General features: G+C 47.9%; 3 protein-coding genes across 5 annotated transcripts in view; 2 read left to right on the plus strand and 1 right to left on the minus strand.

The window, feature by feature from the left end:
- The window catches only part of DHX32 (DEAH-box helicase 32 (putative)), a 52,169-nt gene extending 47,451 nt beyond the window's left edge, over positions 1-4,718 (plus strand). For both annotated transcript variants that reach the window (XM_082854194.1, XM_082854193.1), the window contains 4 exons: positions 426-575; positions 2,267-2,454; positions 3,345-3,526; positions 4,540-4,718. In XM_082854194.1, the coding sequence (XP_082710320.1) occupies positions 426-575; positions 2,267-2,454; positions 3,345-3,526; positions 4,540-4,711 (692 nt within the window). In that variant the 3' untranslated portion in view covers positions 4,712-4,718. The remainder of the gene's footprint in view (positions 1-425; positions 576-2,266; positions 2,455-3,344; positions 3,527-4,539) is intronic.
- A 51-nt stretch (positions 4,719-4,769) lies between these two features.
- Positions 4,770-17,450, minus strand: BCCIP (BRCA2 and CDKN1A interacting protein). The gene is made up of 7 exons (XM_082854195.1): positions 17,301-17,450; positions 14,095-14,169; positions 12,904-12,984; positions 9,037-9,126; positions 8,091-8,278; positions 6,465-6,639; positions 4,770-5,307 (listed from the first exon to the last, which is right to left on the minus strand). Exons 1-7 carry the CDS (start codon positions 17,445-17,447, stop codon positions 5,137-5,139), a joined length of 927 nt encoding a protein of 308 aa, XP_082710321.1. The 5' UTR covers positions 17,448-17,450; the 3' UTR covers positions 4,770-5,136.
- A 328-nt stretch (positions 17,451-17,778) lies between these two features.
- UROS (uroporphyrinogen III synthase) overlaps positions 17,779-25,748 on the plus strand; it is a 34,571-nt gene continuing 26,601 nt past the window's right edge. For both annotated transcript variants that reach the window (XM_082854609.1, XM_082854610.1), the window contains exon 1: positions 17,779-17,967. The gene's annotated coding sequence lies outside the window, so the exon portion shown is untranslated. The remainder of the gene's footprint in view (positions 17,968-25,748) is intronic.

The following is a 25,748-nucleotide window of genomic DNA, read 5'->3' on the forward strand; positions in this document are numbered from 1 at the left end:
CAGACCTGAGAAAAGCTCACACACAGGAGTAAGGAGAGGCACAAGATGGCGGCTCACGCTGCGGTCCTCTCATTTCTATGTAAACAGGAAGTAAGGAGAGGCACAAGATGGCGGCTCACCCTGCGGTCCTCTCATTTCTATGTAAACAGGAAGTAAGGAGAGGCACAAGATGGCGGCTCACCCTGCGGTCCTCTCATTTCTATGTAAACAGGAAGTAAGGAGAGGCACAAGATGGCGGCTCACCCTGCGGTCCTCTCATTTCTATGTAAACAGGATAGCATGTTATTCACAGAGTAAGACAGGAGCAGGGCTACAAACAGCAGTGAGCCCCCATCCATCCGTTCCCCCCCCACACCCCCCACAGCCTGTCGTGCTAAAGGGCACATCTCATTATTGCTGATCTTCTGCCCTTTTGCATCTTAAAGCTCCTAATTGCTTTTCGCATCTGCCCCGGGGAGCAGAGGAGGCCGCCTTGTCTTGCTGGAAGACGTTCTTACATCCTGAAGGAGATCACTTCACCCTCATCAACATTTACAAGGCCTACCAGGACATGGCTCTGAATTCCACCAGCGAACGTAAGTGAACGCTTGGCCTTCTCACAAATCACCTCCCAATTCCACCTTTCCTTCCCCAGACGAAGCTGGGTTGTTATTCGTCCAACACCCTTTGTCTCCAGCCCCCTTGGTCATTTGAGTGGGATGGCGCTTGAGGCCCTCAGGCACCCGCAGGTGAGCGGTAGAGACACGCCTCCTGCGCCCACAGAGGGCAGGCCTGCATCCACGGACCGGCCCCCAGCCCGGCAGCCTTCAGAGCGAGCTCACTGCGGACGCAGGGACAGGGGACACAGACTTGCACAGCACGGCTCCTGTCCTCTCGGGTCCAGGGAGGAAGGAAAGGAACTGCCATGTCTAGGTGCCCACCGGCCAGAGCTGTGCTGTGCCTTTCATAACATGGCATGCTCACTACTGGCTGGAGAGAGAATGTGGAGCGTTCAAAACAAAACAAACCCCAGCTCCAGGTAATAGTAATGAACAGGCTGATGAGCTGAGGGAGGCTGGACCCTGGCGGAGGAGGGGAGAGGGGCGGGTAGGGCGTCCAGGGGAGAAGAACGGCCTGGTCCAAAGCTGCGGCACAAGTCCTGGGTACGTCTAAACCACGGTGGGTATGTTCCCGTTCCCAGTGGCGAGGGAACGGAAAACTCCTCCACGTGAAACTCCTGTGCTGGGCCTTAAAGACAGGAAGGGGGTCTCTAGGGGCAGACGGGGCAAAGCAGTGAGGCGGACACAGCCAGAGGGGAGCTCCCTTCCTACCAGGAGGATTATTCTCACCTCTGTTCTCCACGATGCTGCTTTTACCTCCTTTGCTCCAGCAGATGGTGTGAAAAATGTTTCAAGTGAAAAGTATGACAGCAGTCAGAGCGGCAGAGCAGGGAGTTAGTTTTTCAAAGCTGAGCAGAAAAAGTTGTCAGTGGAGCCAGAAAGTACATGAGGGCCTTGGCATCTTTGGAGGGCAAGCCGGTGGTGGTCGTCGTTGGACCAAGTGCAAGCACTCCTGTGGCTCCAGACGGGCCTGAGTGGACGGGAAGGACCAACGGAGGTCTGCAGCCCGCTCTGCCAAGGCCGCATGCGCTCGCAGGCCAAGGCGAAACTCTGGGCCCAGCTAATCACAGATGGCAAGAAAGAATAACTTCACGCTGATCCAGGGGACTGAATTTCGATACAAAACTTGCAGCTAGGGTAGGCGAGCTTAACTGTGACATCATTAATTCCCAGATCAGCCTAGTAGTAATCCTTTTCTTATAATTAAGTAAAGTATGTGAGATATTTTCATGGATCAGAGGTATCTGTACTGTAAGCTTTTTCCCTCCCAGTTTGATTGAATGTCGTGGGCACGTACATCCTCGCCATACGCACACTGGACAAAATGTTGATCTTGAGACAGTCTCTTCTGCCCCTTATGAGCCAGATGAGGGTGATATATGGTATCGGTCAGCGCTAGGGACCTGCACTTTACAGTTGGTGGGCTCGTGGAGTCCCCCACAGTCACTGCAGGTCCTGCCAGCCGGCACCCTCTCCCTTCCCAGCGGTGCCAGGGACAGCCACTCCCGCGGCCACCGAGGTCCCTGTCCTTGCTGCCTCCCTCGCACTCACTCGTGACAACCTTGTTAGGAGAGGACACAGGGACGCAGAGGCAGAGCGCCTTCCCGCCTGGGCTCTCTCAGTTATGACAGGTCATTTCTAAATAGCTTTTGTTTGTTCCTTCCTAGACTGTGTTGAAAAGTGGTGTCACGATTACTTCCTCAACTGCTCTGCACTCAGGATGGCAGATGTAATCCGAGCCGAACTCTTAGAAATCATCAAGCGAATCGAGCTTCCTTACACAGAACCTGCTTTTGGCTCAAAGGAAAACACTCTGAACATAAGGAAGGCTCTTCTGTCTGGTTATTTTATGCAGGTAAGAATGGATAAGGCCACCTGTAGTGTGCTCTTTACAAAATTTCACACATTGAGGACATCCTGTCAGAAACCTCCCACTTAGGATGATTACTGTATTGATGTTAACTTTGAAATAAAACTAAAAACCCTTATATGTTACTAAAGATTTAGTACTTAAATACACTTCCCCTCAGGGGAACGGAGGACTCAACTAGAATGTTCTGTCAGGAAGACCTTTCCCATCGCGGAGGAACTGTTACAGCACTCTTTGGCTGAACGTATAGTCCCTCGTCTCACCTGTTTGCTCCCATGTACCTGGTGACGTAATGCCCAACAAGAAGTAAAGGCGACAGCCCATTTGTTTCTTTCCCGGCGTGGAGGTTGACTAACGTAGCGCCTCTAAACTAAAGCAAGTTACAGAATTAGTATGCACCACCTAAACTCTAAAGCACCCTTAATGGAGAAGAAGGACATTTTAGCATGGATTTCCTCATCTGTATGGAAGAAGTAAGGTTACCTGCATCACAGGGTTATCCTGAGGATTAAAGGAGCTAAAACGTCAAGTGTAAAGCACTGGACACTTGCGAGCGTGGTCCATCATGCGACAGGGAACGTGCTAGCTTTATTTCTTGACCAAAACATTCACCTTCGTAGCTGCACTGTTTTGGCATGCTGCCCTGAAATTGATAAAATTAGTTAACATCCTTATTATCATCACTGGCTCCAAGTTTTGAGCAAAACATGTTTATGTCTTATTTTCTATATCTGAAACTAGAAAACATGGGCAGCAAATCTGTAGTCTTAACTATTCTGTGTGAAGTATTTTGGAATTTTTAAAACAAAATATTTTTGTGTATCGATCTCCATATTAATACAAAATCCTTTTTTCTATAAAACGCTGCCTTTTAGATTGCTCGGGACGTCGATGGGTCAGGTAATTACTTAATGCTGACGCACAAGCAAGTGGCACAGCTGCATCCCCTTTCTTGTTACTCTGTCACCAAGAAGATGCCAGAGTGGGTTCTCTTCCATAAATTCAGCATATCTGACAACAACTACATCAGGATCGCCTCAGAAATCTCTCCTGAACTGTAAGTTTAACAGAGAAAAAGGGGGTTTCTTTGAATTCATACATGAAGAGCAAATGACAAATTTGGTTTTTCTTACATTTTCAATGTAAGTTTATACTGCTACCAATCTAAATTATGTTGAGAGTACCTACTAAAGGCAGGTCTCTGTAGATGACTAAGAAATACTCATGCCTCTGAGATTACAGCATAAAGAGAGAACACAGTATAGAAATGTACAGCAAAGCACGATGCACCTTAAGAGGAACAGGGCCAGCAGGTGCAGACCTTGAGTGTAGCAACCTCTCAAAACAGGCCACTGAGACTGGAGCAAGCGGGGAAGAGAAGGGGTGGAGGCCAGGTTGAAGACAGGCAGGTAGCAGAGGTGTAGGGTATGGGCCACATAAAGAGTTTGGAGTTGATCCTAAGTGCAGTACAAAGCAACTGGAGACTCCATTTTAAGCAAGGGTAACCTCTTCTCCATATATCCTAAAGATCCCTCTGGCTGCTAAGTGAATGGGCTATAGGGACAGCATTGAGAATGCAGACTAGCCTCAGAGGCTGCTGCAGATGCCGGACCCACTGTGAAGGTACCACTACCACTTGGGCAGTGTGATGTTCTAGGCAGGAACCAGGAGTAACTACAGGTGTGTCCAGCTTCAGCAAATGGACATGGTATGGTATTAATATGAGATGCAGATACTCCCTCTTCTGCACCCAGAGTTCTCCCAAGCATCTGATCTGACCTGTCGCAAAATTGTGATGGGCCTTGGGGGAAGTACCCGTTCCCCCCGGTGATGAGAGTGGGGGTGTCACTTCCGCTGTGTGGCATGACCCTAGAGGACCCAACTTATCCTAGAAATGCAATTGGATTGTTTCCATGTAAACCACAGAAAGTATTCATTCTACAAAGGCAGACCAAGCCACTGAGAAGTTCACACTAATCAAAATTCTACAAGCAGATTCTCCAGGCCTGGGAAGCGTCCACTCATGTTTGGTACCTCTCACCAAAAATAATAATTTTTTGTTTTAAACAGATTTATGCAATTGGCACCACAATACTATTTCAGTAATCTGCCTCCTAGTGAAAGTAAGGATATTCTACAGCAAGTGATGGATCACCTATCACCCATTTCAACAATGAAAAAGGAACAGAAAATGTGTGAGAAGTGCCCTGAAACTACTGAACAAAGATGCACTATACAGTGACTCTCAAGAACCTTCTACACAAAACCTGATGTGCAATAAATATCCCAAAGGCAGCCCAACAGCTGGTCCACTGGAGTGACGTGCAGACGTGACGTGAAGATGGATGTCATACCCTGCAAAGGATAGTCTTGAAAAGAATAAAACTTTTTGCATATTATTTAACAACTAAAAATAGAAGTTTTTATTGAATTACTACTCCATGTTTTTCTTCTTATTGGAAAAGTTTTTAATCAACCATTCTTAATTTGACCAAAATCTTAAAAAGCAAAGATATTTTGTAAATGTGTCACAGACACGGGTGACAGAACCCTACTTTTTGTAGAGGACCTTAATCTGAATAAAGTCATGAGTTTTTCAGTAAATCTCCACTAAGTCTTCTGGTAATTTTTACAAAAACAAGCCCACCACTGTCCATGGGAAATGGGTTAGACAGATAGATGTTCCTTCAGTTTATCCATGATTTCATTCATTTTGTCGCTTGGAATTAACATCACAGTTCGCAGGGGCTTCATTGGTACATCATCAAAGGACCATCGGCCTCCCAGACACGTGTCGCTCTCCTCCTGCACTGAGTAGTTGAACTTCAGGATTGCCTTCTAAACCAAAGAACCGTAAATTTAAAGTTCAGACAAGCTAAAGGCAAAACTCACTTAATTGATAACAAAAAATACTACGTTTGGCATATGTAATAAGACTGACAGCTAAAGGAAGCAAAATACAGAATCAAGGAAGCTCAAATGGGACAGTCAGGCAGACGTTATAAAACACTCACCAAATAGATATCTAACTTACATGAGGAGTATGGGTAGAAGTGTTCCATTTCTAAGAGGGGAACAAGCAGCTAAGTAATAGTAACACTACTACCGTTTACAATTCTGAAGTTGCTCATATTCATGATCTCATTTGATTCTCAAAATAATCTCATGATACACAAGTGAAATTAAGACTCATAAAATTTGATAGTTAATGAGAAGAATCATCTTTAAATGCTGGTCTTACCCACTGTCCCAGCTGCTTCCTCAGCATAAAGCTGTTGTGTGAAGACAGGCAGGTCCGCGTAACCAGCCCATCTTAAAACACCCGTTACATACGTCCCTGACATGGTCTGCCTGCAGTGCTGAGGCACACATTTTTAAAAATTTAATTTTCACTTATTTACTTCCCGAAAAACAAGGGCAGAGCTGAATGTATAGTGCTTTAGTCTTTAGTGGACACCTCAAAATAAGTGATATCATCCAATCCAGGAAAATATGTCCTCCTCAGAGATGTATTTAACATTTTTGAGAGGAAGGCAGCATAAGAAAGTAACATGCTCTGGTATCTGGTTGTCCGTCACAGCACAAGCTTTTACAGGGAGAAAGTGCTAGAAATCCCACCAATGGGGTGGCCTCCAGGACTAAGGGCACAGGGCGGCACATGAGCCAGCACCGGGAGAGCAGGGTCCACCCCATCCTCCACACCGACCAGAGAGTGGCTCCAAGCTCCCTTGGACTCAACGTCCCCCATCTGTGCACACAGGCTGATGTTCGCCTCCCAGAGCGGTTTGAGAATAAAGATCTCACAGTAAGCATGTCGTCAGCATGGTAATCACCTCCTCCCCACTCTCACTGTGTTACTAGCTCCTAGCTGCTGTAGATACAGAAGTTTAAAAACAGAAGGACTTTGACATAAAATGGGAGAGCAATAAATCCTGATTATTATCAGGAAAATCCTTATTACATCTAAACAAAGAGATGGAACAGGATGGGCTTACCTCATAGAAAAATTCTTCTTCTGCGTTTGCAAACATTAACTCATCTTTCTTTTGGCCGCTCAATTTCCTTTTGGAATTGCTTTTTCCTGCTTCCACAAACGTCTTGCTAATCAGAAGGTAGAAGGAACACTTCCCACACGGCTTGTTAGTTTTGTGCGCCTCTGCTAGTTCTTTCCTACGAGGCACACACACACACAAGGTTTGGCTGATGGGTGAGGCGAGACCCATCAACAAGCCAGAGCACAGAGAAAACCGGTGAGGCCTCTTCTCTGGGTTCTGCTGGGACGCAGGCTTAACGGACAGACATTAGACCTGGATGCTTCTAAAGCAGTGGGTTTTCTTTATGTATCCAGGTGCACATTCAATTGATTGTGGCAGCACCTTTTATAATAAATGGTATGATGACTCTCAGATTATGCTCTGAGCTGTGGATACACAGCAACTAACAGAGGAATCTCAAGTTCACACGTCACTGCTCTGTTAAAAATACCTAAGAATCTGGATTTTCTAAAACAACAAACATTTAACTGAAGCACACAAAGGCACACGGCCATGACCAATGCCATTACAGCATGTGACCACTACAATCTCCAATCACCACATCTGGGACTCATTTCTGACCTCCTGCAGGAACGGCCAGACAGATGCCCCAAACTACCACAGTCAATGAGATAGCAATGAAGCCTTTAATTCTTTTCTTCCTTTAACTCATACAATAACCCTGTGCATCTGACTAAACAAAAATGTAAAGAAACTCAGAACAACCCTCTGCAGCTTTCTTCAATAGAGGATCAGGAAAGCAGATCACGCTCTCCTGAAACCAAACAGACATGAGCTCCAGCTGATCAGAAAAAAGACAACGCAAAACAAAACACGCTTGGGCCCCAGAAGTACAATGTGAGTATCAGCTGAGGAGTATGAGAGTAAAACTAAAAAGTGATGTGTCTCTGAAGGAAAAATGGGAAACCGAAAGGCCTTCAGACTGTAGTTACATTCGCGCCAACTATTTCCAGGGAGATCACAAAGAAGTGCCGTGACCTCTGAGAAATAATATTCCGTAAAGCCTGGGGGCCTGCCTGTAATTTTATCCTCCTCTATTTCAAAGCACGGGCGATGCCAATTCTTAGCCCTTCTTACATTTAAAATATTCTTGTAAACTTAAAACTCCTGAATTAAAAAACAAAATAACAAACCCTGAGAAGCCAGAGATGCAGTATCAGGACCATGGTTGCATTAGTCATAAAATATCCCAGTGGAATTTAGGAGTTGTACTGTTTGTTATTGTTGTAATTATTCAACATTTTATTTGTGTTACAGAAATCTATCTGTGAAGAGGGTTAAAAGCTTTAGTCAAATGGAGGTAAGAAGTCTATATGAAACTCAACAATTTTTATACCATTTAAATCTCTAAGATTATTAAGCCTACTATCACAATATTCCTAAGTAATTAAAACTCTTTTAAAAAGCCAATTATTAATAATGCATGCATCTCACAGGCACTCTCGCCACTCATGCTTAAACCAAGGGCAGAACTCTTTCTATACCAAAATATGCCATTTGAAGCACATTTCTGAATCCACTTGGGGAAAGAACTACCGTTCAGAGGCATCTTCCAAAGTGTCTTACTGAAGCTGTTGGTGCATGGGCAGCGCTATCTGTGCAGGAATGTTAATGAATCTTTCACTCAGCAGAAAGCCCACAGGCCTGGTGGCGTCATTGAAAAGCTTGTCCAGCTGTTCAACCATACTCTTTTCACAGTTCTTCTCGCAGAGGCGTAAAATAAACTCTTTAATTTGTTCAGCAAACGGGGTGCCCTAGAAAGCAAAGAGAAGGCTCACTTTTTATTACAGGCCATCACTTACAGGAGAAAACTCCAAAGTGAGAGCTATCACTTTTTATCTTACAGGTAAGGGCAGTTTTCTGCCAAAACCTTTAAAACCTTATATGTCGTCAGTGTTGATTGCTTAAGTATTTCTCTAAAGTAACTACACCTGGTTATTTACCATCCCATAATCAAGGGTCAGAGAAGGTTATACTAACACTCAGACATGCTGGGATGGAAATTCTAATCCATCTCATAAAGACAGATGGAAGTAACTGGAAAAGTTCAAATAAAAATTACGATAACGTATAGCCTGCATCTTATTCTAAGGCGGGGAAGCTGCTGGTTGTTTATTAGAACTCATCAATGAGTCAATAAAAAGTGATGAATGAAAATACAGATAAATGTCAGTAAGTGTCCTCAACTTCAGAAATCAAAACAGCTGCAGAGACAGCAAAACAGCTCCTGTGTCAACACCAACATCAGGACACCCATTCCTGAAAAGCCAGGTGACGATTCTCTATACCACAGGCAGTAAATGACTTTAACTGGGTACAGAGTATTCAAAGGAAAACAAAAACACCTTCATACTGAAAAAAGGATTACAATAAGATTTCACAAGAGCACACATATTTATAGTTAATATCATGGTCTGATATAAAAGATACTTTTATCATGCATTAAATAAAATTAACTCCTGAGGGTTTGGCCTAAGGAATAACCATTCTGATGCCAGTCAGGGAAACCCACCTTCCTTTCAGTTAAATTTAAAAGGCTTATGAAGCCAAAAATCCCATCTTCATCCACATCATCATCGCTGTCTTCTGAAACATCCGTTTGCTATTTTAAAAAGAAAAAAAAATTAACTTTATATTTGGTTGGAAAGAACTGCAACACCAAGTCTTGGAATCCAGGCCTCGTTTATCTTTCCACTTTTCAAACGATAACTTTGTTTTACTGTCATCACTTCAGGAAAGCACCGTGGGCTAAAATTGTGTGGTCTTGTTCACATCACTTTACCTCCCTTGATTCTGTCCTCTTCTTACATTCTGGATGATCATCTGCTCTAAATTTCTTTTTACTAGACTCTTAAGACATTTTCCTCAATGTCTTATAAATCCAGAACAGATAAGACCTCATGAAGGAAACCATTTTAGTCTGTTTTCTAAGCGGTCTGGCTGGAGCCAGCCCAGCCTTGTTTCTCTGTGTGTCCACCACACTGTCTCACCTAAAACGCATGCTTCCTGACCACCGGCCGGTCCCCACCACTGGGGAAGGGGAGCAATGCCTCCGTGGGCACGGGTAGGAGAGAAGAAAACGAGGGCAAGAGAGGAAATGAGGAATCGAGAAAACAGAACTAAGAGTGAGATGCTTGACTCCACCTTGAACTTCCTGGCTCAGCTGTACTCGACTCGACACATAGTCCACATTTTCTTTTACCTGTTGCTTGTTTGCTCGTCCCAGCTGTAAACTCCTCTGGCAGCATCCCCGGCCCCCAGCACAGAGCCAGGCCAGACTAAGTCCTTGGGGAACAAGCGCTGAATGAATGAGATAAAATGAGGCTGCTGCTCTTCCACCGAAGGACAGCAGGGACCCAGGACGGCCCGTCTGTCCCTGAACTTGTTCTGTGCGAAGCGGCACCAGCACCACGGGCTCAGCCAGGTGCGGTCGGCAGCGCCAGAGCGCCCCCCGGTGGCCGGGGCCTCAGGGCAGGAACAGAGCGGAGCGGAGCCTGCCCGTGGGGGGAAATCGAAGCCGACAGAGCTGCGGGAGGGGCCTGGCCTCCCCGGAGGCCGGCGAGGGAGAACGCGGCTCCCGGATCCAAGCTGACGGTGCCACGGAGGGGACCTCAGGCGAAGGGGCAACCAGGCTTCACAGCAGAACACTTCCACTGAAGCTGGCGGTGCGGGAACACGAAGGGGGGGCGGCTGCAGCGAGGCCCCGAAGGCCTGGGTCACCGCCAGAGCGGCTGCCAGACGCGGGAGAGAGGCCTCGAGCTCAGCAACGCAGCAGGGCGCCGAGGCAGCTCAGGAGAGACTGACGCAGTCCCGGCGAGAGGACCAAGGGCACGTCGGCTCTTGGAGGAGAGGGGAGAGGAGCGCAGAAGAACGTACTGCGTGAACCCGCCCTGGTCCTCCGAGAGCAGCACGGCAGCTCCTGTGCACGTCAGAGGACCCCTGGCCACCGTGGCAAAACTTGCGTGGTGCCGACGGACGGAAAGCCGGGGCAGGAAGAAGGCCCCCCAGTGTGAAGCCCTGAGACTCCCAAACCCCCCGTCGATGAAAAGCAACGAGCACCCAGGAACCCACTCGGCCTTCCTCCCCCTGGACAGGCCGCCAGGCGCGCCCCGCCGGCTGGCGCTGCTCCGTGGCGCGGGCCCCGCCCCCATCTCCCCACCACCACCCGCCGCCCCCGTCCCCCCCCCCCCCACCACCACCCGCCGCCCCGCCCCGGCCTGGCCCGAGGCCTGCCCCTCCCAGCCCACTCCTTCCCTCTCCCGGGCCTCTTCACTCAACACAATTCTTCGTGGCAGCTGAGTTCTGAGCAACCCGCTGCACGACACCCGGGCCCTGAGACTCCAGCCTCGCGCCAGCCACGCACACGCAGTCCCCAGCCCACCTCCCCTTCCCTCGGAATCGCCTTCTCTAGAAGAGTCCAAATCCCCCCAGTTCCAAAGCCTCCAGAGAAAGCTCTGGCAGTCCCTGTCCTAGGAACAAGAAGCCTGGGTCCCTGGGACACCGCAGGTGTCTCTGTGGAAGCCAAGGAAGCCATAATTGTAATTTAGACTTATTTGTGTAATTATCCGATGAAAGGCTGAATCCCCCGACTAGAGAATAAGCTTTTTCAAAAATAAAAGCAACTGCTTCTCATCGGTATGCATCAGGTCTCGGGACACTAATCAGCTAGAGCTCACGTGTGTCTGATCACAGAGCAGGCAGCTGCTTCTCCCCACGCGCTAATAAAGGGATGCTACCGAGGTGTCACCCTCTCATCTTCCTGACGTTGTGTGCTACAGGTTCTGAATGTTGGCAGCAGGTCTGAAAAGCGTCTGTTGTATTTAGTAATGAAGATGTTGGTGATCCCATCAGTTTCAGGACATCGGGAGAGTGTTGGGGGTAAAAGCCAGATTAAGGTGTTTAGGAGAGGAGGTGGAAATCAAATGCAAAATATCTTTCAAGAATTTTGGCTTTGAAAACCAAGTGAGATGGCTGAAGGTGAGGTCGTTTGAGTGGATGGAACCTTAGACCGAGGTGGAGTTGTTTATTTTGCTTTTTTACAATAAGCTAGACGATAGGTGCTGGGAATAGAAAAAAAGACTTCAACGGGGACAGTTACGCATACAGAGTACAAGCCGTGCGCCAGATGCTGTTCTAAGCATCTTCTCTCGTTCACCACCCCCCCACACCTACGAAGCAGGCACCATCCTCATCCTCATCGTCAGAGATGCCCGTGGAGAAAGATGAAGGTCACCGTGCAGACTGCATTTTCCACAGACGGCTGAAGCGATTTTTCCTATCCCACATTCTCTTCTGACAAAGTGACCTAGACACTCCTCCCACTGAGGGGGGCGATCCACGTGCCCTCCCCTTGGATCTGCACAGGCCATCACGTCTGCTGATCAAATGAATGGTGGAAATCACCCGGTAACATAAGATGCTCTGCACTTCTGCCTGGCTCTCTTGGGTAGGGAGGCCCACACTACAGAGACTGAGGCCCATGGTTCCAGCTGGGCTCCCAACAGAGACACAGGAGTGAACCATCTTGCAAGGAAATCCGCCAGCCCCGCGCTGAGCCTCTGCAGCTAATGTGCCCGGAGCGAATACGAGCTGTCCTCACTGAGCTCTGTCCAAAGTACAGAGTCATGGGCCAGAGTACTGTTGCTGTCCTGACTCGAAGCTGCAGGGCAGTCTGTCAGGCAGCAGAAGAAACGTAGAGCCAGCGGAGAGTACACGCAGAGGCTGGATTCGTCTCAGGCCTGCACCCTCCTCCTCCAAGTGCCAGCCCCTGCTTTGCATGACACCACTCGAGGCTTTCCCCCTTTTCCCTCTCCTGTCACTCCTGAGTCTCCTTGGCAGGTTCTGCCACTTAGCTCATCCCCCCAACTAACGCTGTTATGACCAGACTCTGTCCCTGCCCTCCCTGGACAACTTCAACTACTCCCACAACTTCAGTGACCATTTATGTGCTGAAAATGCCCCAGTCTCCAGCTGTTGCGCAACATCTCACTTGCATGTATCACAGGCAAATCAAACGCAAAATGTACAAATCCAAGCTCGTGTTCCCCTCTTAACCTGATCCTCCTCCATGCTTGCTACCTTGGTTCTCCAGCCAGACACTAGGGTATCATCCTCAACTCCTTTTCCACTCACTCTCAGACCCAACCATTCATTAAGCCCCGTTGTATTTCACCTCCCCAATATCTTCTGAATCAGCCCACTTCTCTCCCTATCCGCTGCCACAACCTAGATCACTGCATTTAATAACCCTGAATTGCTGAGATGGCCTTCTAACCAGTAATACTTTCCAATTTGAGTTTCTGGCCTACTTGCTATAAAACAGGAGGAACTTAGGATAAAGAACTAATTTAATCAGAATAAACACAACTGTCCTGCTTACCTTAATCACACTCCCGATATGGTTCTGTTGAATTAAGAGATCTGTTAGTTCTGCAGTGTTCACAGGAGCTTTTAGGAAAAGCTGAGAGGAGAAAAAAAATATATTTTAAATTAAAACCAAAGTATGGGACTTCCCTGGTGGCAGAGTGGTTACGAATCCACCTGCCAATGCAGGGGACATGGGTTCCAGCCCTGGTCCGGGAAGATCCCACATGCCATGGAGCAGCTAAGCCTGTGTGCCACAACTACTGAGCCTGCAAGCCACAACTACTGAGCCCGTGTGCAACAACTACTGAGCTCGAGATCCACAACTACTGAAGCCTGCACGCCTAGAGCCCGCTCTCCTCAACGAGAAGCCACCGCAATGAGAAGCCTGCACACTGCAACGAAGAGTAGCCCCCACTCGCCGCAACTAGAGAAAGCCTGCATGCAGCAACAAAGACCCAATGCAGCCAAAACTAAATAAATAAATAAAAATAAATCTATTAAAAAAAAACCTAAAAAAAATAAAACCAATGTATGATTTCTAATAAAACTTCTAATTTCCATATTCAAATAAAAATAATGAAATTTCAATGATTTGACCAGGAAGATGACCCAGAAAAGCAATCCCAAGAGGAAAGAAAAGCCGGAGCAAATCAAAGCAGTCAAGGAACAGAAATTTGAGACGAGGCAGAGCCGGTGGTAATACAGGGGGTCTTGGGGAGAGGAGCGGACAGGGAGGAGAAGAGAGGGCAGGAGGGTGGACTGGACACCGGAGGCTCTGAAGGGTGGCGAACCAAAGCCATCTTATGTGGAGTAAAGGAATACGGAGAAGCAGCAAGCCTGCTGCTTGTGGCACCAGATGGTGGAATCAGTGACAGGGCCATTATGTGAGAATTCCTTTAACCCCACAAAGCTTAGAAATGAATTAGAGAAAAACAGAATAGCTCAAGTAATTAAAATATGAAAGGGAGAGTATTTTAGAACACAGAATACGTAAATATTTTAATCAAAGGAAGGGGTCTGGGAGCAGAGGCACAAATAGGGGAGTTAGCCCTGGAAAAGAAAACAATTCTTCCTTCCAGGCAAAGTGGAGAGGGTAGGAATGGGAATTCTAAAATAGAAAAAATGAAATCTGACAGAACTTATATCGAATGGCCTGGAATTTCTTAGAAGAGCAAATCCGTGTGTAATGAATAAAAGACAATACCTGCTGCAGTAATTTCTTAATTCCGTCGTAATCGTTATCTGAGATAGAATAAGCTTCGAATTCAATGTTCACTTCCTGTAAATGACACACAAAATAGGTCATCATACGTAACTCACTAAGATAATTCAGGCATTATTTTCCTCCCCACCTCATTCTTTTTGGCTCTATCTCCATCTATGGAACATGCCAGAAAAAGGACAAGAAGAAGAAAATGTTACCAAAAGAACTATAACTGCCTAGGCTTCAAAACAAGCAAACATTGCCAAGACTGCCATCTGCACAGATGACAAAACACCTTCACACCATCTCCTCATTTGAAACAAAAGCCTGAGAAGAACAAAGCATTCAGAGTGACCTAGTTTTGATGTTGAGAAAGTCTGTTCTGGATAAAGCAAATGAGAAATTATTATTTACCTGACTGCAGTAAGAGTCAGCAAAGAACAAAATCACTTCAAAAGTCCTTGGCATTGCCTAGAGCTTGATTCAGCCCACGGATTTGAGGCCACGCTTCATTCACTGGGCAAGAATTTACTGAGTACCCCTCTGTACCAAGCACTGTGCCAGGCACTCAAGATGAAACGGTGAGCAAAGTAGACATGAATGATCATGCCCTCCTGGAGCTTATGGTTTAGTGGGAATACCGACATTAAGGAAATAGTCATGGAAATAAATATAGGCTTACAACTATGCATGCTATAAAACACAGGTGAACGGTGCTATAACAGCTTAAGAAATAGGAGGTTGGAAATTCAGGAAAGGCTTCCCTTAGAAAAGAGACACTTGAGCTGGGAACCTAGGACCAGTAAAGAGAGTTCCTGGCACAGCACAGACGAAGGCCCTGAGGCAGGAGGAAATATGGTGAGTACAAGTAACTGAAAGGTGTGTGTAGCGAGGCTCCCTGATCTATCTCTGTAAAACAACAATAACAGACTCTAAGACGCAATGCCACTGAAATATTCCATAAATAAATGTAAGGATTACTTCACTCCAAAAAAAAAAAAAACTTAAAGGCTTTTAAGTGCTAAATAAGATCAGTCCTTGAGGATCCTAAATCATGTATTATTAGTATTACTATTATTGCTGGAGGGTAAATTCTCACAAGCAGAATTACTGAATCAGAGGATTTATACACATTTTAAAGTTCTGATGTTGTCAAATGGCCCTCCAAAAAGGGTGCATCAATTTATAGTCCCACCAGCAGTATATGTAAGTGCCTATTTTCTTACACTATCATCAGTGATGGTTACTACACAAATTTCCAACCACTGGCAAACTGATAGATTATCCATGTTAACGCAAGAAGCGCTGAGTTCTATTACCCGAAGTTAGCAAAAGCCAGTTAAAGATCTAAATAAAAAACGGTGAGACCGCATTTAAGGCAAGGGGTCAAAGTAAAGAGCTGCTTTGTAAGGGAAAGCTCTGTTCCACGGAAAATATATTATATACCCACACCACAATCACAGCACTAATCCTGCACCCATGCTTGCCCTGCTCATGTTTATCTCTGACTTTATTCCCCCATCACCCTCTTCCTTATTCTGATCCCGCCATATTAGCTGTCTCTCTGTCCAATAACCATGAGGACTTTGGATTTTCATACAAATGAAATGGGAAGCCATTGGAGCGGTCAGAGCAGGGAAGTGAGAACAGATCTACATTTTTTCTTTTTGTCCGCGCAGTGCGGCACGCAGGATCTTAGTTCCCAGACCAGGGATCAAACCCATGCCCCCTGCAATGGAAGCGCGAGGAATCTTAACCACTGCACAGCCAGGGAAGTCCGTAGACCTACATTTTTAAAAGATCTTTCTGCTGTGGGTGGAGGAGAGATTGTAGGGGAACAAGAACGGGAAAAGGCATGCCAGTTAAAAGTTACTACAGAAGTCCAGGCAAGAGATGGTGGAAGGGTGGACTTTGACCGTTGCAGAATCACTGATGAGAAACGTCTGGATACTGAAGGTAAAGCCAACAGAATTTACTGATGTGGGATGAGGAAAAGGGAGGAATTACAGTTAACTTTCGGGTTTTGGATTTGAGCAGCTGGTGAATTTGGCAACCATTTACGTAAGCAGATACGTTCGAGGGTCCCTGAGAAAAAGAACCAGGAATGGCTTTCTTGACATAAGAGAGTCCTAGCTCCTCCTCAAATGATATCCGTAATATCTGAGTTCTGCAGGAACTAAGGCCCCCACCCAGGTGGAGGACCGAATGATGATGCTGACCCTCCAGACTTCAATCAGCTAAAGCTTGGACTCCTTGACCTTTGCCCCAATTTTATGCTGAATTCGCCTCTGCTCAAGCCCCCTCATGAATATGCACGTACCCTTAGCTTAAAACAGCAGCGCTGCTGTTTGGGGGACACTGCTTGGGGAAAGACCCCCGGTGTTCTCCTTACTTCTGCTGCAAGTAAGAAATCCTTCCTCCTTCTAATCTGCAGCTTGGTTGTACTTACTGGCTCGATCACCCACCAAGAGGTGAACCCAGTTTTCAGGTAACATTTAGAGAAATGGCAAAGATTAGGATCAGGGGCATAAATTACCAACTCTGCCCGGCGGGTGTTAAGTTCAGGGCTACCTATTAGCCATTCCGGGGTCTTCAGGACCTTTCCGTCCTAATTATTCATTCAACAAGTGTTAACTACCTCTAATGCCAGGCTCTACGGTAGGAGCCAGTTCTAGCAGAACATATCACCAGGACTTGGTCTGAGGGGCAGAAAAGACAGCTTAGTTGAGATCTGACCAAGGAAGGGAAAACACTGCAGGAAAAACGCAGCGTGCAGAGAGGAGAAGGAGGCTGGCCTTCGAGAAACGGGAAGGCGGCCGCCATGAGGGAGGCAGGCACCGTGAACCCGGCGGGGAGCTGCGCTGGGAGGGCAGAGGATGAACTCGGGGCCCCCGGCGGCCCAGAAGGATTTAGGGCTTTAGCCTGAGAACTAAAAAAGGCCACCGAGGACGGTGCCGTTGCGGCGGTGGGAGGGCCCACGCACCCGGCCGGGACAGGACTTATAAAAATAACTTTCTGTGGCTGCAATATGTAAAAGACCGAAGTGGAACCTGAGTGAGAACCTTTTCTCACCTCCAGTTTCTGCTTAAGGACCCTCAGGTACGGGGAAGTCGCTACTCCAGGCAGCTCACACACTCACATGGCTTTGGTTGTTGGAAAGTTTTTTCCCAGACATAAGCCAAACCGGGGTCGCGCGTGTTTCTCACCTCATTGACGACCTCGTCGTCTTCATCCTCCTCTTCGTCACTGTCTTCATTGTCTTCGTCCTCATCCTCGAGTTCATCATCCTCGTCCTCATCGCGCGGGACCGAAAACCCGCCGTCCAAGGCACGCCGCTTGGGCCTGGACGCCATGCTGCCGGCCCCACTGCGCCTGCGCAACTTCCATGAGCCCGCCCTTCCGGGCCCACCCATTACAAGCGGAGGGGGTAGAAGGTCACGAAGAACCTCGGAGCGGAGTCGGCGTCAACCCCACTGCCCCTGGTGGATTCCACGGCCTTGATACCTAAGAGTCAAGTCCAATCTGGGGTCCTATCTTGGCCTTTTCTTCCTCCTTCCATCCATTCTCAGCCTTTCCAAGGTTCTCTCTCCCCTTCGCGCAGTGGTTCGACCCATCTCCGCCAGGTATCAGGGCGTCCTGGGTGTCGGTGCGCATGCGTGAGCTCCAGCTGAGCGAGGCCGGGGCTCCACGACCCCTGGCGCAAGTGCTGGTGCTTGGGGCCCGGGGAGGGCCGTCGCCATGGCAGCGCCGGCCACGCGGTGAGGGTGTCGCCCTCCCGGCTGGTAGCTCCCGCAGCCTCACTGCCTGCTGGTGGGAACCGTGCGATTCCGCCCCCCACTGGGCGCCTGCCGAGTGCCTCACCAGCCAGACGAGGTAGGTGTCGCCCGCGCGCGGTACCGACGACTACGCGGCGTTCCGCAGGGGCCAGCCTGCTGCCCTGCCGGTGTATGACGAGTCGGGAGCGGAACCCGGAGGCCAGTGCTGGCCTGGGTGCTGGGCCGTAGGCCGCGGGCAGTGGTCGGCCCTGAATGGAAGGTCGTCGGATCTGTGCAGATGCCCTCACGCCTGGTTAAGGCCCGACCCTGCGGGCGTGCCCCAGCACAGTCGGTGGCACAGCCTTGTCAGTGATGAATGAAACCGATCCTGAGCGCATTTCTCAATCTGAAAGTTTAAAGTCAGGGATCAACCTTGTATGCTACAGGGCCAGTGGGGATTTCTAAATTAGACCTGAGCCTCTTTGGAGAGAACAGAGTGCAGGGGACTTTGGCAAGGTAGAGAGCGTGTACCGGGCAGCTGCTGCCAACTGTGGCCGAGTGGAAATGCCGCCCAGTGTGGTCAGTTCTCACATTTCAACAGAACCTGGAGTTCTGGACTTTTACCAAAAAAATCTTGATTTGTAAAACTTGTGCCAAATAAAATTCATCTACCGGTCAGGTTTACCCCACGCACTGCCAGTTTGCAGCCTGTTGTAAAGAGTACTATTTGGAGAGAAAGTCACAAATTAGAGAAGACATCTGCTTTCTGAGAGTGAGGTCTATGGCTTTCCTTTTTTTTCTGTCTGTAAAATGAGGAGAGTAGGTTGGATGAGTGTGACTGCAAAAATGGAATGAACTGTCCCCAAGTTGTGAGATTGGATGTTGGAGAATTTTAAGCAGAAGTGTGATAACCTCTCAATGATCCTTCAGCAGCAGGAAGTGGAAGCAGGATACCTTAAGGGTCCTCAGAGCCAGAGTCCCCATGATTGTGTTCTGTGAGTTCTGTCTTTCCTAGCAGTCTTGCCTACCAGGCCACAACGTGGAATATAATATGTGTAAACATCAGGGCTTCACATATGATGGCATAGCTTAAAATGGCCCCTTTGGGTCCTATAACAATGTAAAAACATCTTCCAGGGCTTCCCTGGTGGCGCAGTGGTTGAGAGTCCGCCTGCCGATGCAGGGGACACGGGTTCGTGCCCCGGTCTGGGAGGATCCCACGTGCCGCGGAGCGGCTGGGCCCGTGAGCCGTGGCCGCTGGGCCTGGGCGTCCGGAGCCTGTGCTCCGCAGCGGGAGGGGCCGCGGCAGTGAGAGGCCCGTGTACCGCAAAAAAACAAACAAACAAACAAACAAAAACAACATCTTCCAATAATGCACGAGAGAGGTAGCTGTAAAGAAAGACCTATAAAAGGCTAAAATTAGAAAAAGACTCAGAAGACACTGTGCCAGCCTACCAATAGAGCTGCACTGAAATGTCATGGGTGATTTTTCCCCGTTTTTCTATACTTTTTTGTGGTAAAAATACACAGAACATAAAATTTACCATTTTAAGCAAGTGTCCAGTTCAGTGGCATTAAGTATGTTCACATTTTTGTGCAACCGTCACCACCATCCCTCTCTACAGAATTTTCATCTTGCAAAACAAAATTCTGTACCCATTGAACACTAACTCTGCAATCTCCCCTACCCCAGTCCCTGGAAAGTGGTTTTCCTTCTCTATGAATTTGCCTATTCTAGGACTTCGTATAAGTGGATCATATAGTATTTATCCTTTTGTGGCTGGCTTGTTTCACTTAGCATAATGTCTTCAAGCTTCATCTTTGCCATGGCATGTGTCAGAATTTCCTTCCTTTTTAAGGCTGAATAATATTCCATTGTATGTATTTTTGTTGTTGTTATCCATTTATCCATGGATGGACACGGGTTGCTTCCACCTTTTAGTAATTGTAAATAAGGCTGCTATGAACGTGAGTGTACAAATACCTGTTCAAGTCCCTGCTTTTAATTTTGGGGGGCATATATTCAGAAGTGGAATTGTTGGATCGTATAGGAATTCTATTTTTAATTTTTTGAGGAACTATACTTTTTTGTATTTTGCAAATTTTCCACAATAAGCATGTATTGCTTTGATATGAGGAGGGGGGAAAGCCTTACTTTGTGCCCTCGGATTAGTACCCAGTGTTGAGCTCATGGTCAGAGTGTGAATGAGTAGCAAATGCGAATAAGTGGACTACCGTGGTTTTGTCATTCAAGAAAATATGGTACTGACCCCACGGAACTTCGCTCAGTCAGAGACTAGATTGCTGACCTGCTGGCCCAATCTTCACCTTCAGCTCAGAATTTATCTTAAAAGAGCAGAGAGGTGGTAGCAAGTGCTTGAGAGAATGGGGATGGGCTCCAGACTTCACCTCTGCCACGTACTGTGTTGTGTGACCTTGAGCCTGTTACCCAACCTTCAGAGTTTTGGTTTCCTCTTCTGTAAAAAAGGAATAATAATACCTTCCTTGCTGGTTTAAATGAAGATTAAGATCTTGCGTGTAAAATGCTTAGCCTGGTAAATCACACAGAGTATGTGCTGGGTAGAAGGGTGGCTGCTGTTATTGCTGATCTCAGAGCAGCAGGACATGGTTAAAAAGTGTGGGTTTGAGGTGTGGCTCTTTCTTACCAGCAAAGAGGCCTTAATCAAGTCAGTTCCCTGTCTCTTTAAGGAAAAGTGACCATCTCCCCTGCTCAAAAGTCGCTGGGTAAATCTAAAGTGCAAACAAATATTACTGAGCATCTACTATGGGGAAGAAAGTCCCTCAGAAAAGCCAGTGGTTCAGAGGACCCAGCCCATTTTACAGATGCAGGAATTGAGACCAAGAGGAGAACAGCATAGACCAGAACCCAGGCTTCAGCCCCTCTAGCACAAGCTTCTTCCACTCCACCAGGCCTCTCGTCAAAGTTCAGAGTGGCTCACATACAATCCTCCTTGTCTAAAAGCTTGAGAATACCCCTGCCTCTCCTTCTGTTTCTGCCTTCCTCGTATTGCTACAATACAGGTAACAGGTGTCGACTGAAAAACAAAAACAAAAACCGTGCAAGAGGGCTTCCCTGGTGGCGCAGTGGTTAAGAATCCACCTGCCAATGCAGGGGACATGGGTTTGAGCCCTGGTCTGGGAAGATCCCATATGCCACGGAGCAGCTAAGCCCATGCGCCACAACTACTGAGCCTGCGCTCTAGAGCCTGTGAACCACAACTAATGATGCCTGCACGCATAGAGCCCGTGCTCCGCAACAAGAGAAGCCACCGCAATGAGAAGCCGGCGCACCACAACGAAGAGTAGCCCCCTCTTGCTGCAACTAGAGAAAGCCCGTGCACAGTAACAAAGACCCAACTCAGCCAAAAATAAATAAAAGAAAATAAATTTATTAAAAAAAAAAAACTGTGCAACATGAGAGCTGTGAGTTCAGTTTCATTTGGGGCTTACTGAGAACTGTAGCCCGGGAGACGGCTTTCAGATAGCTTGGAGGAGCTGCTCGGAAGAGGTAGGGGGAGGTCAGCAAATATATGATTCTGGTAACGGGGGTCCATGCAATCAAGCACACATATCGGTAGAAGGCTGCTGCTAGTCACAAGGAGCTGACATCTCCGTTAGTGATTTTAGTGCTTTTATAGGTATGAGAAGATGCAAGAAATTGGGTTCATAAAATTTTCTCCTGAAAATATCTAACTATTTGAAGGCCTGTTCTGCCAGATTTTCCAGAGCTCAGAGTGCCTCATTCCTGATCTCTGCCCTGAATTCCTTTCAGGGTGTGTCAAAGGTCAGCGACTGCAGTGGCTGGTAACTTCATTCTTGTAGAGGCAGAGGGCGAACGACATTCTTCAGTTAGCACAGGAGTTTCTTACAGCAGGGAGCTTTCAACTTGGTCACAGAAGTGCAGGGAGAAAGGAATTCCTATGCTGTATTTCTACCACACTTGCAGCTTCAATCTGGATGAGACTATTCTTTTCCCAGAGCTGCCCTATCAGAGTACCACAACCTAGATGGCATAAACAGCAGAAATGTACTGTCTTGGGCTTCCCCGGTGGTGCAGTGGTGAAGAATCCGCCTGCCAATGCAGGGGACACGGGTTCCAGCCCTGGTCCGGGAAGATCCCACATGCCAGGGTGCAGCTAAGCCCGTGTGCCACAACTACTGAGCCTGCGCTCTAGAGCCCGCGAGCCACAGCTACTGAGCCTGTGTGCCGCAACTACTGAAGACCGCGTGCCTAGGGCCTGTGCTCTGCAACAAGAGAAGCCACTGCAATGAGAAGCCCGCGCACCGCAGCAAAGAGTAGCCCCCCGCTCGCCGCAACTAGAGAAAGCCCGTGCACAGCAACGAAGACCCAACGCAACCAAAAATAAATAAATTTTTTTTTTTTTGGTGGTACGCGGGCCTCTCACTGCTGTGGCCTCTCCCGTTGCGGAGCACAGGCTCTGGACGCGCAGGCTCAATGGCCATGGCTCACGGGCCAAGCCGCTCCGCGGCACGTGGGATCTTCCCAGACCGGGGCACGAACCCATGTCCCCTGCATCGGCAGGCGGACTCTCAACCACTGCGCCACCAGGGAAGCACTATATATTTTTTTAAAAAGGAAACATACTGTCTCACAGTTCCAGGGGCTAAAATTCTAAGATTAAGATGTCAGAAGGGTGGGTTCCTTCTGAGGCCGTGAGGGGGAGTCTGTTCCAGGCCCCTCTCCCTGCTGCTGGTGGTTTGCTGGTACATCTATGACTTTCCTCAGCTTGTAGATGCGTCACCCCGATCCCTGCCTTCATCTTCACTTAACGTTTTCCCTGTATGTCCCTGTGTGTGCAAATTTCCTTTTTATAAGGATGCTAGTCATAAATGATTAGGGCTCACCCTAATGACCTCATTTTAACTTGACTGCATCTGCAAATAGCCTATTTCCAAATAAGGTCACATTCTGAGGTCCTGGGGTTAAAAGAATTCAAAATATAAATTTTGGATTCGGTCCCCCACAGAGGCCAAGTACAGGGACTTGCCATTTCACTGCTTGCTCTTCATAGCAAGTAACTGGGTGACTGGCGTTTGAACTTCTTGATGGGAACAGCTAAAGGAGTCCTGTGTGAAGGTGTACATTGGCCACAGTGACATATTGCTGAGAAGGGTTTGGTTTGTTCACTTTTTGTGAACCCCCTTGCCTGCCCCAGTCCCTAGAATACTCCAGGCTCTAGTAAATGAAAAGCATCTTAGCTGGCTTTACCCATCTTAAACGTATTCCGCATGAGTTTGATGCTGAACTCCTTTATTTGTTAATCCCATCAGACCTGTACAAAGTGGTTAGAATAAGGATACTTCACCCTAAATCATCTACCCCAACAGAATACAAAATCTGCATCAGAGGAGCCCCAGACCCAGAGGCGCACTTTTGAAGCCTTGCTTCCAAATCCTGGCAGTTCGCAGTAGGAAGTACCTTGACTGTCTCTTTCTCAATACTCCGCTCACAGTTCTGTGGTTGTCCATCCTCCCCCACCAGCCTTGGAGTTCCTTGAGGGTGGGCACTAAGTCTGACTTGTCCCTTGCCCAGCATCCAGTACCCAGCATCACAAAGAAGAGACTCAGTGTTTCTTGGGTAAATGAAAGCAATATGGCAGAGCCCCTCTCCTGCCTAATTGAGAGCCAACTTTCTGGCCTGGAAGGCCAGCTTGTCCTTTCTTAGTTCTCCTTGTGGCTAAAATTCAGGAGCTTCTACAAGTGGACAAGGCAGAACAAGGTACACCTGGAACCTCAAGGAGAAAGTCATACCAAAGGGCCTTGCTCATTTGCTCCCCAAGTGCATTGCATGGCATTCTTCCCTGACTTGCCTATAATCCGGAATGCCCTTCTCCACGCCTACCCTCGCTCTGGTGTCTCTCACGTGTGTATGTGGGGCAAGGGGAATGCTTCTGGAACCTCTCTTGACCTCACTGCCTCCCTTGCCAGTTATGGCCTTATTTCTCCTACTCTTCTTTTTTTTTTTTTTTTTTTTTCCTATGGTACGCGGGCCTCTCACTGTTGTGGCCTCTCCCGTTGCGGAGCACAGGCTCTGGACGCGCAGGCTCAGCGGCCATGGCTCACGGGCCCAGCCGCTCCGCGGCATGTGGGATCTTCCCGGACCGGGGCACGAACTCTTGTCCCCTGCATTAGCAGGCGGACTCTCAACCACTGCGCCACCAGGGAAGCCCTCTCCTACTCTTCTTAATAGCAGTACTCTTCTTATCTACAATTACATCTCTATGTCCACTTTATTCTGTAATTCTGTTATGAACTGAATTTTGCCCCTCAAACTCCTATGTTGAGGCCCTAACCCCCAGTGTGACTGTATTTGGATATAGGGCCTTTAAAGAGGTAATTAAGATTAAATGAGGTCCTAAGGGTAGAGCCCAAGTCCTACAGGACCGGTGGTGTCCTTAAGAGGAGGAGACATCAGGGGTCTCTCTCTGCACAAGCACAGAGGAAAGGCCATGTGAGCACACAGCAAGAAGGCAGCAGTCTACAGGCCAGGAAGAGAGGCCTCACCAGGAACAAACCCTCATGGCACCTTGATCTTGGACTTCTAGCCTCCAGAACTGTGAGAAAATAACTGTCTGTTGTTTAAGCCCACTAGTCAGTGGTGGTCTGTTAATGGCAGCCCAAGCTAAGACACACTCCAATCTGTTTTCCTTCTCCTTTGCCAGGACCCTTCTACCCTGCATCCCTGACTGACATTGTTCGAGTGCTTTAGGGCTCTGTCCTGGACCCCCTTCTTTCCTATCCATAATCTCACACAGTCCCAGGACTTTAAATACCATCTGTACACTGATGACTCCCAAGTCTTTGTCCTTTGACCTGACTCCTTCCCCAAGCCCAAAGCGCCTGCCTGATCTCTCCATTTGGACGTCTAATACCAGTACTCTTCAACTTTTAGCACTATGGCACAGCTAGTAAATGGTAATATTCATTCAGCACATTTCCATAAATAGACGAGGATTTACAGTTTACAACTAAAGGCAGTCAGCCCTGGCTGGGGTGGGCGTGGAGGCGATGGGAGTGAGTTCTGGCTGCCCTGGGCTCTACCCAGCTGCCCCAAGGGCTGAGAGGACCCAGACCCCAGGCACACCTGTGAACCTATTCCCAGGACTCTGACGGGCTGGGGTACGCTGGCGGAGAAGAGGCATTCTGAAGGATAGTCTGTGTCGTTCTTCACGTCCTGACATGGTGCTACTGTTCTTGCAGTTGTCCAGTTGGAGTCACCTTGATTCCTTTTTCTCTCTACCCTGTGTCCAGTCCAAGTCAATGCTGTTGGCTACACCTTCATAATATATCCAAGTGCAATCACTTTTCCCCACTTCAAATGCCAATCTGGTCCAAGCCCATAACATCTCTCACCGAAACTGTTCCAGTATCCTCCCTATTTTACTCCTTTCTACCTCCAGGCTTTTCTCCACACACCTGCAAGTGGTCCTGTGAAACTCTAAGTCAGAGCAGGTCAGTCCTGTGCTCAGAATCCTCCAGTGGTATCACATCTCATTCAGATAATAGGCAAAGTCCTCACCACAGCCTGAATGGCCCTGCACTGTGGCTCTGAGTCCGGGGCCCGTCTGCTCCCCCTTGGAGCTCCCTGGGCTCTGGCCCTACTGCCTGGCCACCATTCTCATACTTGCCAGACACTGTGTTACTGAAACCTCTCATATTTCTTGGACAGGAATAAGAGTCTCCTCATTTCTAGTCCTGCATTTTTTCCATTCCATCAAGCTGTGTAAAACATTTGTGAACATCCATAGCCGTTATAAGGAAAGTGACTCCGTCATTTACTGTCCAAAATGGGAGACTTTTGAGAGTGCAGTTGGGTGCTGTCAGTAATTACACCAGAACGACAGCTGTAAACTGGGA

The sequence above is a fragment of the Leucopleurus acutus genome (genome assembly GCF_964270905.1).
Source record: "Leucopleurus acutus genome assembly, chromosome: 14".
NCBI classification, from domain to species: Eukaryota; Metazoa; Chordata; class Mammalia; order Artiodactyla; family Delphinidae; genus Leucopleurus; species Leucopleurus acutus.

Excerpts from the sequence above, each read along its gene's own strand:
- BCCIP (XM_082854195.1), bottom strand. The coding sequence starts at position 17,447 with ATGGCGTCCAGGCCCAAGCGGCGTGCCTTGGACGGCGGGTTTTCGGTC. Across the intron at positions 6,640-8,090 it reads CCCATGCACCAACAGCTTCA|GAAAGAACTAGCAGAGGCGC; the intron begins GTAAGACACTTT and ends TGTGCCTCGTAG. Across the intron at positions 5,308-6,464 it reads AAGAAGAATTTTTCTATGAG|AAGGCAATCCTGAAGTTCAA; the intron begins GTAAGCCCATCC and ends TCTTTGGTTTAG.